The sequence below is a fragment of the Cherax quadricarinatus genome, chromosome 17, assembly GCF_038502225.1.
Source record: "Cherax quadricarinatus isolate ZL_2023a chromosome 17, ASM3850222v1, whole genome shotgun sequence".
Classification (NCBI taxonomy): domain Eukaryota; kingdom Metazoa; phylum Arthropoda; class Malacostraca; order Decapoda; family Parastacidae; genus Cherax; species Cherax quadricarinatus.
Genome location: NC_091308.1, coordinates 7,160,031 through 7,179,701, shown reverse-complemented (window position 1 = coordinate 7,179,701; position 19,671 = coordinate 7,160,031). Strand labels below are relative to the sequence as shown.

At 37.0% G+C, this 19,671-nt stretch overlaps 1 protein-coding gene across 3 annotated transcripts in view; it reads right to left on the bottom strand.

Annotated features, from left to right (window-relative positions):
• Positions 1–19,671, bottom strand: part of LOC128686432 (solute carrier family 25 member 45) — a 60,538-nt gene that overhangs the window by 10,092 nt on the left and 30,775 nt on the right. Inside the window, exons 5-6 of one of the 3 annotated variants that reach the window (XM_070085771.1) lie at positions 13,038–13,167; positions 9,435–9,550 (exon numbers count right to left, since the gene is read on the bottom strand). In XM_070085771.1, coding sequence (XP_069941872.1) covers positions 9,435–9,550; positions 13,038–13,167 — 246 coding nt within the window. Of the gene's footprint in view, positions 1–6,261; positions 6,366–9,390; positions 9,551–13,037; positions 13,168–19,671 lie in introns of all 3 variants that reach the window. The other 2 variants (XM_070085772.1, XM_070085773.1) reach the window with 2 other exon arrangements.

The window sequence follows — 19,671 nt, the reverse complement described above, 5'->3', positions numbered from 1 at the left end:
CCTCAATCTTACCCATCGGATATGCACCCCCCCTCCCATATAGCATTCCTGTAGTTGACCCTCAAGGTAATTTAAAATCCCATATTGAAACCGCCTCTCTTCCTTTCCCCTCTTCTGATAAAAATCCCTCACCTTTCCCTTACTGACCGAGTCCCACCACCCAATGACATCAACTCCCCCCCCTCCATCAACCCACCACCTTTTCCAAGAGCACGCAAAAGATTCCCTCCCCTCCCCTGTTTTCAATAACCCAACATTCATCTTCCAGAAACCTCTGAAATGCTTCGGCAAACCCTCCCAATTTAAATCCACCAGAACCCCACGATGATCAGAGAAGCTTACATTCTACGCACACACACTGCTCACCCTCACCCCCCGAGACACATAAATACGATCAAGCCTCGCCGCATAATCACGCTTAATAAACTTATGCGTCACTCCGCTCACCTCCCCTCCAACATCCACTACATTCACACCTCTCAACAGATCCCCTAAAAACCCCGAAGAAAAACCCTCCCCCTAGGCTCTACATCCTAACATCGGACAACACAGTTCCAATCACCCCTATAATTGTAATACCTGGCAGCGATCTGAAATGGTAGACAAGGACATCCCTAAAGAATCTATTTTTAACACCCATGTCCCCTTCCGCCGGCCCATACACCCAAATGAAACCCACCCGAACCCCTCCCCACATACCCTCGACCCTAACCACACGCCCCTCCTCCCCTACCTCACACCTATGCAAAAGAAATGGGCTGGCTTCCTTAATTAATAGCGCCACACCACCTTTCAGTCGTGTAGAGCAACCCATGTACACGTCATATCCGGTAAATGACAATTCACCTAAATATTTATAATTATGCTCCTGCAAGAACACAAGGTCTGGCACATATCCCCTCAAATAACCCTCCAGAACTTTACATTTGCCCACTGCCTTCAACCCATTAACATTTAAAGTAAGACACCTGAAGGCCGTAATGAGGGCTTTCCCTTAGAAACCCTAACACACTTAGAACCCTGGCGAGAAACTCCACCCCGCCCCCCACACTTCCCATCACCTTCCCCTTGCTCATGGTCTACATTCTTTAAACCACCTTTCTCTCTAGGCGTTAGATCATGCCAGGTTTTCTTCCCTGTCCTTTGCCCAGTCATCAAAACATCCTCACTATCAGAAATGACAGCCATCCTCTTGCGAGAGCCACGCTTCTCACGCTTCGCCTCCTCCTGAGCATCTTCCCTGTGGACCTCCACTGCCGCACTCTGGACCCGCCCCTCATCACTCACAACCTTCTCATTGAGGCCACCCACCTCAGCCTCTACACTCACATCATCTAAGCCAGCATTGACCGAAACATCCAGTAAGCCGTCCAGGGCCTCCTGAATTGTAGCTTCCAAAACATGGTGTGCAATTGCAGACTCCTCACCACTCTTCGCCGACACCAAGCCTACGTCCTCGTCAAGTCCAGTGAGTGTTACACACTCAGGCGACGACGCCTCCTCCCTCTCCACCTCCACACTCCACGCCTCCAGTGGCAAAGGCTTACGTTGCGTCGTTGCCGTTGCATAAGTCAGTTGGTCCATAGTACCATCAGATCCCGCCTCAGCTTCAGGTTTCCCACGTCTCGTTGGACAGTCGGCGCTATGTGGTCGTACGCCCCACACACACGGCACGTACGCCTCTGACCTGTGTATGTTACATACACCTGAGTCCGGAAGTTCTCCATTCCCACATAAGATGGAATAGGATGCCTTAGGGACATATTCAGGGAAAATGTCCCTTCAGGGAAGCCAACTAGTGGCCCATCTCGCCAACGTCCAAATGTCGCCATGTGGATCGTCCCATATCGTCCAAACACCTGCCATAAATCACTTTTATCTGCCTCGAAAGGTACATTACGCACCTTGACCCAGGTGTAGAATCTTGATACGTCATGAAGACGGACACTAACGCCAGGGGTAACCGTCTTAACCACGTCCTGATACTTGGCCACCATGTTGTCATATGTACTGCTCAGCCGGAACTTGATAAAAATGCGTGCCACGCCATTCAGTGAGACTCCATAAAGATCTTCATTAGCGATGCTGTACATATCCCGCAATATCGCCGTCAGCAACATGTTGGTATTCTGGGCAGTAAGCACGCCCCTCACTAATTCCAAACAGACAGTGTTCACACGTCTGCGGCCACTCTCCGCCATGATGAAAAAACTGTCATCTGCCACCAGGGGTCAGAGCGCAGTTCCAAGTACGTCCTCTCTACTCAAGAGTTGAGAGACGAATATGAAAACTGCGCAGAACGCCAGATGATTCGGGAGCTACTGCGCAGCCTGTCCGCACGGCCCGAGAGCGATGTGGACAATGATCTTTATTAGGGATTAACCTTGTCTTGACTGGCAGTGCACAGGTCACGTGCAGCCTTAATAACACTCGTGTAGTCTATAGATTCCAAACCTCATTAACTAATTATACAAAAATGCATTTCCTAAGAATTTGTTCAGAAATTATTTCCTGTAGTTTCCACAAATATCAACAATGTCACCGAGAGAATATTTACACAGAAAGCTCAAAATAGGAAGTGGATGACACCATTTTTAGAAAGAATGTGAATGTTATCGCTCAAATGATATACTGAAAATTCAAAGTGACTGAGTAAAAGTGTAGGATGAAGGTAAATTTCTGAAGCCTGAAATTAGCAATTAATAGATAATATCGTAACCGTATGAAAAAACCAGAACCTGAATACTAAATAAGGTGACGATGTATGCAATAGGGGCAATGATTGTACAGATGTATTAAAAGATGATAGATCGATCTCATATATTTTGTTGTTAAAAGAAATGGGAAAGTTTTATGAAAATCGTGAAGGAGAGCTGAAACATTCTTCAAAACACGTTTGTTTCAAAGTAGCATAAACTATATAAATTTAGTATGCATAGATCTAGCAAAAAAATAATGATAGAGTTCACTATGCAAGGATAATCGTCGAACTATAAAATTACTGAAGTAAAAGGTAAATTCTTACTATAAATGAGATATTTCGCTTGACAAATATAAGATTCTTCTTGATTCGCCGGTATTCTCCCGGCCCGGGCCTTTTCCAAGTGGTGGCCCGGCCTTGGCTCCCTGTCTAGGGAGTATCTGAGACCTAAGTCTCCCATGGGAGGAGGCACAAATACCTCCCTCATCTTTGGGACCAACTGTCCCTAGGCCTAACCACATTCCCCGCCCTCACGGGGCTCATAGGGAGAAACTAGGCCTCTCTGGTCTGCCGTCCCCGCCCCAAGGGGGGTTAATGGAAATGACAGTCTTGTGAGCTGCAAACTCGGGCTCAGGCACCTACTCTACCCTAGAAGGGCTGGGCATGGTGTCGATTCAAATATAAGATAAAAATATGTTTGACAATATATGATAAAAAACTCCAAAAATATGAGTTATATGAAGCTATCTTTTTAATTATATATATATATATATATATATATATATATATATATATATATATATATATATATATATATATATATATATATATATATATATATATATATATATGTCGTGCCAAATAGGTAAAACTTGGGATTTGGGCTTAAATAGCAACTCTCTTCTTAGCGAGTGTATGCAATAATTTCGCAAAAATCATTCTGAACCTAACGAAAAAATATATTTCATTGTATTTGTTTATTGTTGAATTATTGTAAACTCATCTAAAATATATTTAGTTGGATTAGGCTAAGTTAAATTACGCTTGTTAAAGTAAGGTTAGGTAAGTTTTCTAAGGTTCTTTTGGTACAAAATTATCAATTTTTACACTAACATAATTAAAATATGTATCTTTAAACGTATAAGAGAAAATTTTAGAAATGACTTAATTTTAAATGAGTTCTTGTTAACTGAGTCAGTGTTGACGCCCCTGTTCAAGGGAGGAGAAATATCAGAGCTGTAATAGATACAGAGATTGTTTACGACCTACAAAGAACCACCAAAGTAGTATTTGGAAATGTTTTAAAGAATTAAATATATACTCACTGGAGCAGATTGCAGAGAGATGCATAATAATATGTACCTGGAAAGTACTTGTGAGCCTTGTCACAAATCTATGTTATGCCATAACAACATACTAGAGATATGGAAGTGCAAAATAAGTCCAATGAAAAGAAGGGGCGCAATGAACACAATAGAGGAACACCGTATAACGTCCAGGCTGTAATGGATATGTGGATCATTAGGCCACTAGCAGCAGCAACAGCCTGGTTAACCAGGCAAGCACCAGTCGAGCCTGGTATAAGGCCGGACTGTGTGAGCAGAAAAATTCTAGGAAGTCATCAAAGACGAGGTATACCCTTTTAATATATCTCTTGAAACAGTTGTGGTATATGAGATGTGGAATAAGCCATTATCGTCAAAAGTATCACCCAATACGCCTGACCTCATCTGTAGGCAAATTATTAGACAAATTGTAGCTGGTTGTATAAGAAGCTATATTGATAAGCATAATTTGATTATTATTATTAAAGATTAGCCGGTATTCTCCCGGCCCGGGCCTTTTCCAAGTGGTGGCCCGGCCTTGGCTCCCTCTTTAGGGAGTGTCTGAGACCTAAGTCTCCCATGGTAGGAGGCACAAGTACCTCCTCATCTATGGGACCAACTGTCCCCAGGCCTAGCCACAAGCTAGGCCTCTCTGGTCTGCCATCCCCGCCCCAAGGGGGCAAATGGGAATGACAGTCTTATGAGCTAAAGGCTCGGACTCAGGCACCTACCCTACCCTAGAAGGGTTAGGCATGGTATCGATGCATAATTTGATTCATGATACTCAACATTATATTCACGATGGGCCGTTCCTGCATGACTAATTCATTGAAGATGCAATTTAATAAAGTAGATAAATGCAAAGTACGAAATCTCACGAACCTAAATAACTTTAGAACTTATAAAATAAATAATATAGGATATGAATATAAAGATTATGAAAAGGACTTAGGAGTTAGGGTAAGTAGGAACCTGAAACCAAGACAGCAGTAATAGGGCTAACATATAACTGGGATTTACATCAAGCATAAACAATAGGGGTCCAGAGGTTATACTACAGTTCTATACATCATTAGTACGTCCTCCGTACTACATAATGGAGACAAATTTATTAGAAAACATGCAGAGAAGAATGACAAAATTAATGCATGCATAAGAAATCTTTCATATGAAGACAGAGTGAGAATTCTTAGCCTGTATTCTCTTGTAAGACGCAGAATGAGGGGAGACATGATTAAAGTGCAGAAGTGAAAGATGAGCATAAATAGAGGAGATAAGAATAAGAAAGTACTAGAAGTAATGGTTTGGAAAGGATGTAGGAAAGTACTGGTATGGAAAGAGAGTGGTCGTTGCTTGGAACAATCTGCCTAGTAAGGTCAATGAGGATAAAACCTTGGATAGTTTTAAATATAGGTGTAAATGGTGTATTTGAGAGGGGCTTGCACAACAAGGTTATCAAATCTTATTCTTTTGGGGAAGTTTTGAGAAAGAGCTGTCTAGTATGGGCTGGTAGACTTGCTGCAGTGTTCATCCATTCTTGTTTTATGTTCCTATGAGTGTGAAGCAGATGAATAGCTCGACCTGGATGAGCTTGTGCTGGAGTGCAAAGACACTCCAGTACGTAGCAACTCTTGGTTGCTATGTGATGGCGGTCTTTATTGTTTTGAGAACTCTGGCTAATGTCAGAGATGACGGAGCTGTCTTTATTCTGTTTAATAGTGTTTAAAACGGCTATTAAAGATGAATGAAGACATTTCCGTCTGAGGTGTTTGCATTACGGGCCACTAACTTAACGCCACTGTCATCCCACACCCCTCCAGCTTTCATCTATTATCACATTCCTCAAAGTCATTTAGTTTCTAAATCCAATATAAGTCATAATGATCACCCGTCAATGAATAAATAGAAATATGGATGGAAACGTTAGTTGTGATCCATGCAAGGAGCAGATCATCCGGCTCCGTACCAGCCAGTCACAAGGGTTCTAATGGACTGTGTTAACCAGCTGTTTGCAATATCATCCTGTTAGGACTCGTGACTGGATGGTACAGCGCTAGACGCGCTACATGCATGGACCTCGGTCGGAGTTTCTGTTCATTCACTGCTCGTGAGAGTAAAAGAAAGCATTGATGAGTAAAAATTTGTGCACGTGAATTTAAAAAAAAGTCAAAGAAACATGCGAAAGTACTAAAAGTAAACACACACACACACACATGCGCTACGTCCAGAACATACCTGCTACACCCCCTCCCAATATGATGGAATAAGCAGAAGGGCTAGTGTTGAAGCCAACTATCACCTCATACGTTGCCATGTACACCCCTGAAGCTATTACATCCCTAGAAACAAAATAACTGTTTTAAATACAATGTGAGTAGTGTCTGTAGGATCATTCAATGCAGCCATTACTGAAAACACTACCAGAATCTATTTTACAGGAATTTAAACTGTACAATAAAAATTAGTAAACAATTATTACTTGGAAAAGGCCCGGGCCGGGAGAATCTTTAATAATAAATAAACAATTATTTATTTCTAAGAGAAATAGAGTCACTAAATACATTCTGAAAGGAAAACGCAATTGTATAATCCACACAACATATAGGAAAAGAAATAGAAATATATCACCATGAGAGAACCAAAGAGTAAGAAATGCAATGACATATACGCAATGCGTAAGTACAGAAGTACACGACACCATTTGTGAACACAGAGCATTTTCATACACGATCTACTCTAAGCTAGTTAAGCCACCATACTCAGCGACCAGATTGCACTTGGAAAGAAATTATCATATACTGTGAAAACCTAAAAAAAATAAACCTAATACACACACACACACAAAAATGAGAATAAAAACTGGACTGGATACTATTTGGACAGTGCCATTGTTTACCATAAAATAGTTGTTTTTTCTCTGCTAAAGTTTTCTCATTAGTTGATCTTGATTGTATTTGTTTATTGGTTATTGGAAGTATACTTTTTCAAATATTCTGTTATTATTATTTTAAATTTAAATGTAACTAGATGTATTTTGGTCACTGAGCTATCCAAGTAAGGTAGACCCGTTTTCCATATCCCAAGTCCCCGGTGTCTCAAGGCACTCGATCGGAATAGTGCAGTGTGGCAAAAACTGGTAATGCAGTGAAATATTAGCGCGAAGATTTGAAATCAGAAAAAGTTCACAAGTCATTGTATGGAACAAATATACAAATTTCTTTCCCCCCAAAAAATCGAATTAAAAAATAGCCCAAATCTAATTCTTAATCTGCTCAGAAGTTGCATTAAGTTATCAATGTTGAAAGGTTGAAGGAAATCGTTGTGACATTATGAAAAGAAGCATTTCAGCTTTTCCAATTTCTTCCCAGAAAAGCAAACTGGTACATACATAAGCCAAAATCAATCCCAACTTTTTTAAGTAAGACTGAAGAAAGTAGATATAATATATAAGAAAGTAAGTAACTTTTATGTAATCTTAGTGTATATAACATACAAATTTTTAACAATGATCTTCACTGCACACACAGATGTTACAAACACATAAAAGAGTATTAAGTCGATTTAACTTAGGATTAGCGGATAAAGTCAAACATTAACATATTTCTGACCAGAAGAGACATTCACCATTTATTTCACAGAAACCAATTTAAGTAATAAAACTGCCTCATTATAACTTACACAATCTAACAACAAAAGATGTTGCTTCGTCTGAGGAAAACACTTCAACACTAAAAGTTTAAAACTCACCAGAAGATGTATTTTTCAGTTACAGAATCCCACAATATATGCAGCTACAAGGCCTAAACCCATGAAATATTTCATCTATTTCAAACAGTGCATCAGCCAAAGAAAACTGATGCCGTTACCAGTTATATTTTAGTGGGGGTGGGAAAGCACTAAACCCCTAAGGGTCATAGAGAGTTTGTGGAATGGGAAAGACAAGTACATTTCCTTGGATCAAGAGCCACTTGACAGAATTAAGGCGACATAAAGAAGTAATGTAAAATAATACAGCCTCTCCTCACTTAACGACAGAGTTCCATTCCCAAGACCTCGTCGGTAAAAGAATTCGTCGCTAAGTGAGGAGCATACTATAATGGTAGCGGGTTTGTGTCGGTCATCTTTGATATTGTTTTGCAACATTTATAATATTTTCTGGTATATTGTTAAATGTTTATACAGTAGTGTACTGTATATTGTAATGAACAGAACAGAAGAAATCAGCTCTAATTTACATTATTTTGGTATGCATACTGTCAGAGAGCCTGTGGTAAGTCCGCGTCGTTGGTAAACAAGTGAGGAGAGGTTGTACTATGTCATCTCGAGATCAGAAGAGGAACATTTGAATCCACACACTCAGTTAAATACATCAACCGTTTTTTAAGTAGGATGCACCAGTCTTGAAATTTTGAAGTCGATCGGAGGTTTTTCTTCAATTACAGTGCGAAAACCTAATTTTCATGCATAGAGCACCTACGTATGCAAATACCCCAGTGAATCTTGCCCAAGATATATTGTGCCAGTATTAAAAATTTGAAGCCGATCGAATAAGGCGTTTTCAAGTAATAAACGAAAATGTGTGAGAAACTAGATGAAATTGTTGTTCAGGAAATTCCGAAAAATAATATTTGGATTTTTTCGAGTATTCTTTTTTTATTTACTTTCTATTTAAAATTTTATAAAATCTTGTTAGACAAAATATTAAATTTTTATTTTTTTTAATAAAATCTAGTTTTATAAAATGGGCAAAATGGCCTCCACACAGCTAAAAATAAATATAAAAAAAATGACTTCCAATTAAGGTACACTAGCATTTAGAGGCTTTCTTAAGTTAAATATGGGAAATGATTTACTTAATAACACTGGCAAAATGAAATTTACACAGTTTAAGGTGAGTGACAATCTTTGTCTTAGTAAAACCTATCAATGGGAAAAGTTTGAAGGCAATCAGAAAATGCATTCTCCGATAATTGATCTAATTCCAACTTTTTAAACAGTTTCGGAAAAATATTAAATTTGCAGCTACTGGAGCAAAACTTATCGGTTATCATCTCTTACAGACTGCACCGGCAGTAACATTTTAAAGCCGATCAGAAAAAACAGTCTTATATTGATGAATAAAATTAATATCATTATATTCATCAAAAATGGCAAATTGATACTTATTCCTACCCCCTTCAAGGATATCTTTTAACAAATTTAAAAGTTAAGGTTGAATTTTTTACTGTATTCATGCATTTCCTAATCCTGAAAGCGGTGAATGACAACTTTCTTACCTGCTATGACTCCGCATAATACCACAGCATGATGTCTTTCTTAGCTGCTATGACTCCACATAATACCACAGCATGATGACTTTCTTACCTGCCATGCCACCCCATAATACCACAGCATGAAGACTTTTTTACCTGCCATGCCACCACATAATACCACAGCATACAGACTTGCACTCTGCTCTAAACTAATGACTTTTGTGGTGAATTCTTCATAGAGTAACATATACAAGCCAAAAGAAGGCACATCCCTGAGGAAGAACACAGCATTAAAAGTGAAATATTTTGGGAATAATTAGAGGCTAATGGATTATTGATTCATAAAATCCATAAAAAAACAGATTGCCTTAATGTATTTATATTCCTTTTTTCACAGAAAAACGCTAACCCGTAGGACTTATACAATGCTTGAAGAATGCAAGAAAATCAGACTTGATCCATAAAATGAGAGATAATCGCTAATTTCTTGTATCAAATGCACTTTTCAGCTTCAGACATTGTAAATGGACCCCCTTGGAGGGGGACCATTTGGCTAACGCGACGGGCTGGAGTTTTGAGACTCTCTGACCGCGGGTTCAATCCCGGCTGGGGCATGGTTTGGGGACCATTTATAATGTGTGTATTCGCAACGTGACCTTAATATTTTCTCTATCAAGATAAACATTGGAAAACATCATGGAAGATGAGTGGCCTTGTCAAGACTTATATAAAGACGTTTTGATGATGCCTTTTTTGTGATGGTTGTAAATAAAGATCATTATTTTTTAAATAAAAAATTATATTACAGTGTTATTATATTTCTAATAAAATGTATGGAAATAAAAGGAACCTATTACAACACTGGCTTTCACCTAACATAATAAAGGTTTGACTTAATAAAGGTTTACTCAGAGTGAAATTTTGTCCCAGTGAAAGTTTTTCCTGCAGTGTCTTTTACTTACTGTTGTTGGCAGAATGCTGTTTCAACTTTTAAATAAATATTTACGTAATATTAATGTTAGAACTTTCGTTCTAAATATTTAAAAAACATTTTATCCATAAGCATGAAAGATGTTCTTTTAGTAAAATACAACCATTCTTGCCTGTCTAAGAGCAGCTTCGCTACTAAATTAATTCTTAAATTGATAATGTACAGATAATTCTAAATTTGATTTTATTACTTACAATCTCTGGAAAAAAAAACATATCTGCAACATATCGCGCATTTTATTATGAGACATTTCTCCAGCTGGGAATATATAGCGGACCGAAGCTAGATGAATCATGTAGGGTCATGTGAAGTGAAGTCACCTGTTAATGAATCGTATGTCGAGGAAGGATTAGTCTATCGAGGATATCTGACATGTTAGAAGTTCTGGAGCTTAAGGATGAGATTGATTTTTTTCTGAACGAGAAGAACCATATTCAGCCACTACTATTAAATCCTGAATACTTTTCGAAATTAGCTTTATCAGCAGACTTGACAATATATCTTAATTCAGTCTCAGCTTGCAAGGAGAAACTGCGCTTATCTGCGGCACTTGTACCGAGGTGCAAACATTTCGACACAAACGTTCTTGGAGTCTCAACTGATGATGAACTGATGAGATTAAGACACATGAACTGTTTCACACACTTTTCATGCTGTGAAGAGTTCGTATACGAGACCAGATCTCCTTTATGACACATGTTTGAGCTCAAAATAAACTTCCAGAAACGTTTTTCCGATCTTAATGCGACTGCAAAAGAAATGAGGCTCTTTCAAAATACATTCAAGCCTATTATGGAGATTCTACTCGACCTCCGAATGAAAATAATTGATCTCTAGCAATGAAATATTAACAAACAAATACAAGGAGGAGAGGCCGATAGATTTCAGTGTCTTCCAAATGACTAATATGATAATTTAAAATATTTTGCTTATGGATTTGTTTCACTTTTCAAAGTTCTCAATTTTCGAAGTTGAAATACGTAAAATCTCGATACAGATCAGTCTTATCTCAGAATCATTTACTGCCAGTTTAAATGATACGGAAATTCTAACATTCAACCCCATGTATTAATTTTTTCCCCTTTTTTGAGAGAGAGAGAGAGAGAGAGAGAAAAGGCATATGAAAGGAGTATTTTTACAGTAATCCTGGGCAATATACGCAGATTTTCTCCGGTGTCAGTGGACCAGAGAGAACGCCCTATTACAATTACTTGTATAAACTCCTTCCACAGTGCCCGCCTGCTACACCTTACAATATGTCAGCTTTTTCTGATATAGTTGTCTATATGTTATTTACTGTATCTTTTATATAATTTTGCAAAATACGTCAAAGATGAATTAAAGAAAATGTCAATAATAGCGTCACTGTATCTCCAACGAGACGGTTCATAGCTTCTCCCTCACACTGTGAGAAAAAATATATAAAAATTGGTAAAAAAAAAAAAAAATGCCGAAAATTCACCACCTTCAGAGGGACATATTACCTGTGACGTCATCTTGTTAAATGTTATAATTCGCTATAGAAACGTCGTAGTAAATGGCTTAGAAAACCGACAAGTTCAAGTATGAGACACATAATATTTGGGCATCTTTACTGAGAAAACGTTTCGCCAGCCAGTGGCTTCTTCAGTCCAATACGTATTGGACTGAAGAAGCCACTGGCTGGCGAAACGTTTCCTCAAGAAAGATTCCAAAACGTTGCACAAGTCTCTCATTCTTCATACATCGTAGGAAAATGAAATATACACCAAAATGTTGCCAGGTCTTAGAACTACTTTTCTGTAAGCTTAGCTAATTTTCTGACCTTTTTTTCGATTTTTACATATATTCCCAACTACAACCAAGACTACAGGCGCTCTTATAACTCATACAATAGAGATCGGTATGCGTACTCATCCTTAACAAAAGAGAAACTGAGTCCAGATTAGGGGGTTATGGACTCAACCCTTTACCCTGATTATTTGACATTGGAACCAGAGAGTTATCCGCAGTGCAGGTGGGGGTCCCAACAATTACACAGTCAGCTTGGCTGACTAGAAGAAATGCATGAAGTTGTTGTGTGATGCACAAATAAATTATAAAGTGCTTGGAGTATGCCTCACTTACATTGCCATTAAATGTACTAACTAGCCTCCTTAGTTTCTTTTCTCTTTGTTTCCTTACTTCTTATTCCTTATGTCTTTCTCCTCATTTTGCTTGCTTACGTGCTCGCTTCTATTATTATGTTACTCTGTTCAATAATGGCTCCTAAGCACAGAATGAGAAAAGTATCAAGAGGAATTAGGCACGTTAAAGTCCAACTCGTCAGCCTAACCTCCACTCACAGTGTTTCCTAGGAATGTAACTTATACGAATAAGAAAGCTTTATTCTACCTCAAGTATACCAGGAGAGGATTTCGGAGATCAACGCCCCCGCGGCCCGGTCTGAGACCAGGCTTCGTGGTGGATCAGCGTCTGATCAACCATATTGCTTTTATATTAATCTCCCTGACAAAACAAGAATAAATTCAAGATGTTTGCATGAGCAATGCAACAAATTATTTTGCATAATAAAATTCATCCTTCAGTAAAAAAAAAATAAATAACATTCTTTATTATTAAATTTGATTTTGTTTAGTAACTGTGACAAAACGAAGACAGTCGCATAACTTATAAAAGTTTTAGGTATACCTTCACCAAACTTTGAAACTTATCAAGTTTCAAAGTTGCAAAACTTTGTTCTAATATTATACTTATAAAGAATATTTGCTTAATAAATTTTCATTTACCTTAAGAACATTGAATTAAAGCCAGTATAGCAGCCAGCAACACCTCCTTTTTTATATATGTCTTGAAGGCATAAGACTGGTCCGCGGTATTTGGTCTCAAAAGAATTTCCCAAATCGTGTCGTGAAGAACCTGCGAAAATTTTATATGGCGATAAAGACGGAATAACCCTTAGCACACATTAACATAGACACCTTAAATATCTCTCTGATATTAAAAGTACCTCTAATATTTAATATTATTATCTATTTACATTACGAAGAACATAAAATCACGTTGTGTTTAAAGAGGGATATTTACATGCAGAATATTTCTCATCTGTTTGGTCAGTAACAAATTTTTAAGAATTCAAATATGTACTTTTAGCATCATAATGAGCGTTCAGAGTCTATCTGCTGTCAGATAACGTCGTTTTAAACCTTGACCATAAAAGAGTTTCACTAATTGCATTGTATTTACGGTGCCATTCGCCATCTCTAGTAATCTTAAGGGATTTTAGGAAGCCCCTTCTCTTACGGAACTCAATATTTTTACCTCTAGTTTTTCAGAATAATTTTAAACAGTAACACAGGTTTGGCTTTGACATCTATGGTGGAATTTTCTACAGATTAAGTATTCTCTGTAGAAAAACAATCGTGCCAATCCTCATCAGCCATCGATACTTGACAGTTGATAAGACAGTTAAATGGGCGACCAGATAAGGAGCCTTAATCAGTGCTTATAAAGCTGTGGAGCACTTATTTCCTAATGCTCAAAGTGGGCTCCAGTTTTCTTTGGTCACTTCAAAACTTTTTATCGCATTTGTGTTTTATTTCAGTTACCCTGTTTAATATATTTTATTGGTAAATGACAATGCACGTGAACGTGAAGGACTCACAGGTAAGGACCCACGAGGGGCGAGGGGCAAGTGGGGACAGTGCGAAGAATAGACGGTGAGAGGAATGTCTTGAGTCGAAGAGAGAAGAGTCAGGACTAGACCCAACTGCTAAGCCTGGATAAACAATAACGAAGACGACAAAAAAGACAACAGGGACTCTGCGGGTGCTGACTGCAACTTGCAGGAAGCATATCAACTTGCAATGACTGGATACGGTTCAGGGACACGTTACAGCAAAGGCGATGCAAACGCACATCGCAAGCACTTCAGCCCGAAAAACGCACAAAGACACAGCTCTACGACAATGTCACTTTTAAGTTATTTGAATATTTAAGCAAAAGTCAGGTAGTTTATTTGTATTGTGGTGGAGGTGCCGGATCATATGATCATGTGTGTACCAGCACCTGATCTATATTTGGTCGGTTGTGTTTTACGGTTTCTGGATTGAGAACGGGAAGGGGAAGGTGAGAGGGGCCTGGAGTAGGAGGTGGGAGTAGATGTAGTGTTAAGATGAGAGGATGAGTTGGGGCGAGAGGGAGAGGGCGAGGACGAGGCTTGATTCATTAAGTGCTGAACGTCATCCAGACATTTGTTGAATCCGGGAGAGTTGGTATACTGTTGTTCCATAGTAGGAGGTCGAGACTTGAGAGTAGGAGAACGAGAATGACGAGTAGAGGAAGAATGAGGTTGAGATCGTTCGGTGTTGGAGCCAGAGCTGGTGGAAGGAGTAGAAGGAAAGGATTTTGGCATATGGGTGGAAGGAGAAGGGTCTGCCTGAGTAGAAGCCTGAAGAGGAGTTTCTGGAGTGGAGAGAGAGGAGTTGGGAAAAAGTTCATCCTTGGGAAGAAAGAAATCAGGAGGGAAAATGTGACAATGCAACACAACTTTACCTACATATATGTGAAATTTTCCACCTAAAATTTGCGAACACAAGTCAGTTGTTTAAAAAAAAAAATATTACTTTGTGTCCTTACTGCGTGTCGGCTAACTGTCATTCTTTCAATATCCAATTTTTTTTTCTTGTATCATTAATAATTTTATGAACTCAAATATTGCGACGCGTCGTTGGAAGTATTTTCACTCTTATAGTTCAAAACTTACCAGCTGTTAATTAAAAGTGCTAACCACCTGCACCCTTGACTACTTTATTAAAGTATGGAAACCACAAATACAGAAAGTTAACATGCGCTATTTGGCCAAATAAGTAGAAGGAAAATTTGTTTAGATCATAAATCTGCGGAAATCAGTCTGAACAGAATAAATGATTGGTGTTGCTCTTCGCCTAGCCGCCCCCATCCTCACCGAACATAGGTGTATTTGCGGCAGGGCGACAGCTGATCAATTCGGACTTCATGGTCTCGTGTGTCACACAGCAGAAGGGAAGTATGCCAGGCATGAGGAGGTCAATGACATCATAAAGAGAAGCCTCGCCACAGCCCGTTGCCCAGCTCAACGGGAACCCCAAGAGCAGAGGTCTGACGGAAGTCAAAAGCGTCCTGATGGAGCCACTATGCTACCTTGGAAGGATGGAAAGCAGATTGCCTGGGACTACACATGTGCTGCCACATTGGCAGACACCTACTTGCCAGATCGATACCATGCCTAACCCTTCTAGGGTAGGGTAGGTGCCTGAGCCCGAGCCTTTAGCTCATAAGACTGTCATTCCCATTAGCCCCCTTGGGGCGGGGATGGCAGACCAGAGAGGCCTAGCTTGTGGCTAGGCCTGGGGACAGTTGGTCCCTAAGATGAGGAGGTACTTGTGCCTCCTCCCATGGGAGACTTAGGTCTCAGACACTCCCTAAAGAGGGAGCCAAGGCCGGGCCACCACTTGGAAAAGGCCCGGGCCGGGAGAATACCGGCTAATCTTTAATAATAATAACCTACTTGCCATACTCCGTAGTGGAAGGGGGTGGAGCTGCCAGCCACAGGGAGACCCAGAAGATCGGCAAATATGAAGACCTTCCCCCTTGCTATAACTTCATCCCAATAGGGACGGAGACCCTTGGAGCATGGGGCAAGTGTGCTCTAAAGTTCCTAATATAGCTGGGTGAAAAGCTCATTATAGAAACCAAGGACCACAGGGCGACCAGCATCATCTTTCAGAGACTCAGTGCTGCAATCCAGAGAGGAAATGCCTGCAGCATTCTGGGCACGCGGCCCACTGCCGGGGAGCTGGACGAAGTATTCGAGATGTAGCTCTGAGGCACCTATGTTGTTTTACTTTCTATCGTATTTTTATGAATGTTTTGTCAATGTATTTTGTCTTTAAATAAAATATACATAAAATATAGGGGGTGGTAGGAGAAAATTCTCAAACAGCTTCAGGGAGAACCTTGAGTTTTCCCTGAAGCAAGTTTATTCTTTTTTCTGAGGATGAGGGTCCCTATAACAGTTCTAGAGGTGGTACCTCCCTATATATATATATATATATATATATATATATATATATATATATATATATATATATATATATATATATATATATATATATATATATATATATATATATATATGTCGTGCCGAATATGTAAAACTGGTCAATTAGCAAGAACTCATTTAAAATTAAGTTCTTTCTAAAAATTTTATCTTATACGTTTTTCATTAATGTTAATGTAGAAATTTTTAATTTTGCTCCAAAAGAATCTTAGAAAACTTATCTAACCTTATTATAAAAAGAACAATTTATTTTAGTCTAACCCAACTAAATATATTTTAGATTTGTTTACGATAATTTAATACTTAACAAACACAGTGAAATATATTTTTTTCGTTAGGTTCAGAATGATTTTGGCGAAAATATTGCATACACAAATTTTCGCTTGTCCTATATGGCAAGATGAGCGTTGCTATTTAAGCCAAGATCGCAAGTTCTGCCTATTTGGCACGACATATATATATATATATATATATATATATATATATATATATATATATATATATATATATATATATATATATATATATATATATGTATATATAAATATATATATATATGTATATATATAAATATATATATATATATATATATATATATATATATATATATATGTCGTGCCGAATAGGCAGAACTTGCGATCTTGGCTTAAATAGCAACGTTCATCTTGCTATATAGGACAAGCGAAAATTTGTGTATGCAACAATTTCGCAAAAATCATTCTAAACATTACGGAAAAAATATATTTCATTATGTTTGTTTAGGATTAAATTACTGTAAACGTATTTATAATATATTTAGTTAGGTTAGTCTAAAATAAATTGCGCTTGTTATAATACGGTTATGTAAGTTTTCTAAGATTCTTTTGGTGCAAAATTATAAATTTTTACATTAACATTAATGAAAAAAATATATCTTTAAACGAATAAGAGAAATTTTTAGAAAGGACTTAATTTTAAATGAGTTCTTGCTAATTGACCAGTTTTACATATTCGGAACGATATATATATATATATATATATATATATATATATATATATGTATATATATATATATATATATATATATATATATATATATATATATATATATATATATATATATATATATGTCGTGCCGAATAGGCAGAACTTGCGATCTTGGCTTAAATAGCAACGCTCATCTTGCCATATAGGACAAGTAAAAATTTGTGTATGCAATAATTTCGCCAAAATCATTCAGAACATAACGAAAAAAATATATTTCACTGTGTTTGTTTAGTATTAAATTATTGTAACCAAATCTAAAATATATTTAGTTGTGTTAGGCTAAAATAAATTGTTCTTGTTATAATAAGGTTAGGTAAGTTTTCTAAGATTCTTTTGTTGCAAAATTATAAATTTTTACATTATGATTAATGAAAAAAATATATCTTTAAACGTATAAGAGAAAATTTTAGAAAGGACTTAATTTTAAATGAGTTCTTGCTAATTGACCAGTTTTACATATTCGGCACGACATATATATATATATATATATATATATATATATATATATATATATATATATATATATATATATATATATATATATATATATATATATATATATATATATATATATATATACATATATATATATATATATATATATATATAAATATATATATATATATATATATACATATATACATATATATATATATATATATATATATATATATATATATATATATATATATATATATATATATATATATATATATATATATATATATATATATATATATATATATATATATATATATATATATATATATATAGAGAGAGAGAGAGAGAGAGAGAGAGAGAGAGAGATATATTTTTTTTATTCGCCGGTATTCTCCCAGCCCGTATACATATACGTATATATTTATATATATATATATATATATATATATATATATATATATATATATATATATATATATATATATATATATATATATATATATATATATATATACGTATATATATATATATGTATGTATATATATATATATATATATATATATATATATATATATATATATATATATATACGTATATATATATATACATATATATATATATATATATATATATGTATATATATATATATATATATATATATATATATATATATATATATATATATATATATATATATATATATATATATATATATATATATATATATGCTGATGATACTGTGCTTATGGGAGATTCTAAAGAAAAATTACAAAGGCTAGTGGATGAGTTTGAGAATGTGTGTAAAGGTAGAAAGTTGAAAGTGAACATAGAAAAGAGTAAGGTGATGAGGGTATCAAATGATTTAGATAAAGAAAAATTGGATATCAAATTGGGGAGGAGGAGTATGGAAGAAGTGATTGTTTTCAGATACTTGGGAGTTGACGTGTCGGCGGATGGATTTATGAAGGATGATGTTAATCATAGAATTGATGAGGGAAGAAAGGTGAGTGGTGCGTTGAGGTATATGTGGAGTCAAAAAAAGTTATCTATGGAGGCAAAGAAGGGAATGTATGAAAGTATAGTAGTACCAACACTCTTATATGGATGTGAAGTTTGGGTGGTAAATGCAGCAGCAAGGAGACGGTTGGAGGCAGTGGAGATGTCCTGTCTAAGGGCAATGTGTGGTGTAAATATTATGCAGAAAATTCGGAGTGTGGAAATTAGGAGAAGGTGTGGAGTTAATAAAAGCATTAGTCAGAGGGCAGAAGAGGGGTTGTTGAGGTGGTTTGGTCATTTAGAGAGAATGGATCAAAGTAGAATGACATGGAAAGCATATAAATCTATAGGGGAAGGAAGGAGGGGTAGGGGTCGTCCTCAAAAGGGTTGGAAAGAGGGGGTAAAGGAGGTTTTGTGGGCGAGGGGCTTGGATTTCCAGCAAGAGTGCATGAGCGTGTTAGATAGGAGTGAATGGAGACGAATGATACTTGGGACCCGACGATCTGTTGGAGTGTGAGCAGGGTAATATTTAGTGAAGGGATTCAGGGAAACCGGTTATTTTCATATAGTCGGACTTGAGTCCTGGAAATGGGAAGTACAATGCCTGCACTTTAAAGGAGGGGTTTTGGGATATTGGCAGTTTGGAGGGATATGTTGTGTATCTTTATACGTATATGCTTCTAAACTGTTGTATTCTGAGCACCTCTGCAAAAGCAATGATAATGTGTGAGTGTGGTGAAAGTGTTGAATGATGATGAATGTATTTTCTTTTTGGGGATTTTCTTTCTTTTTTGGGTCACCCTGCCTCGGTGGGAGACGGCCGACTAGTTGGAAAAAAAAAAAAAAAAAAAAAAAAGACA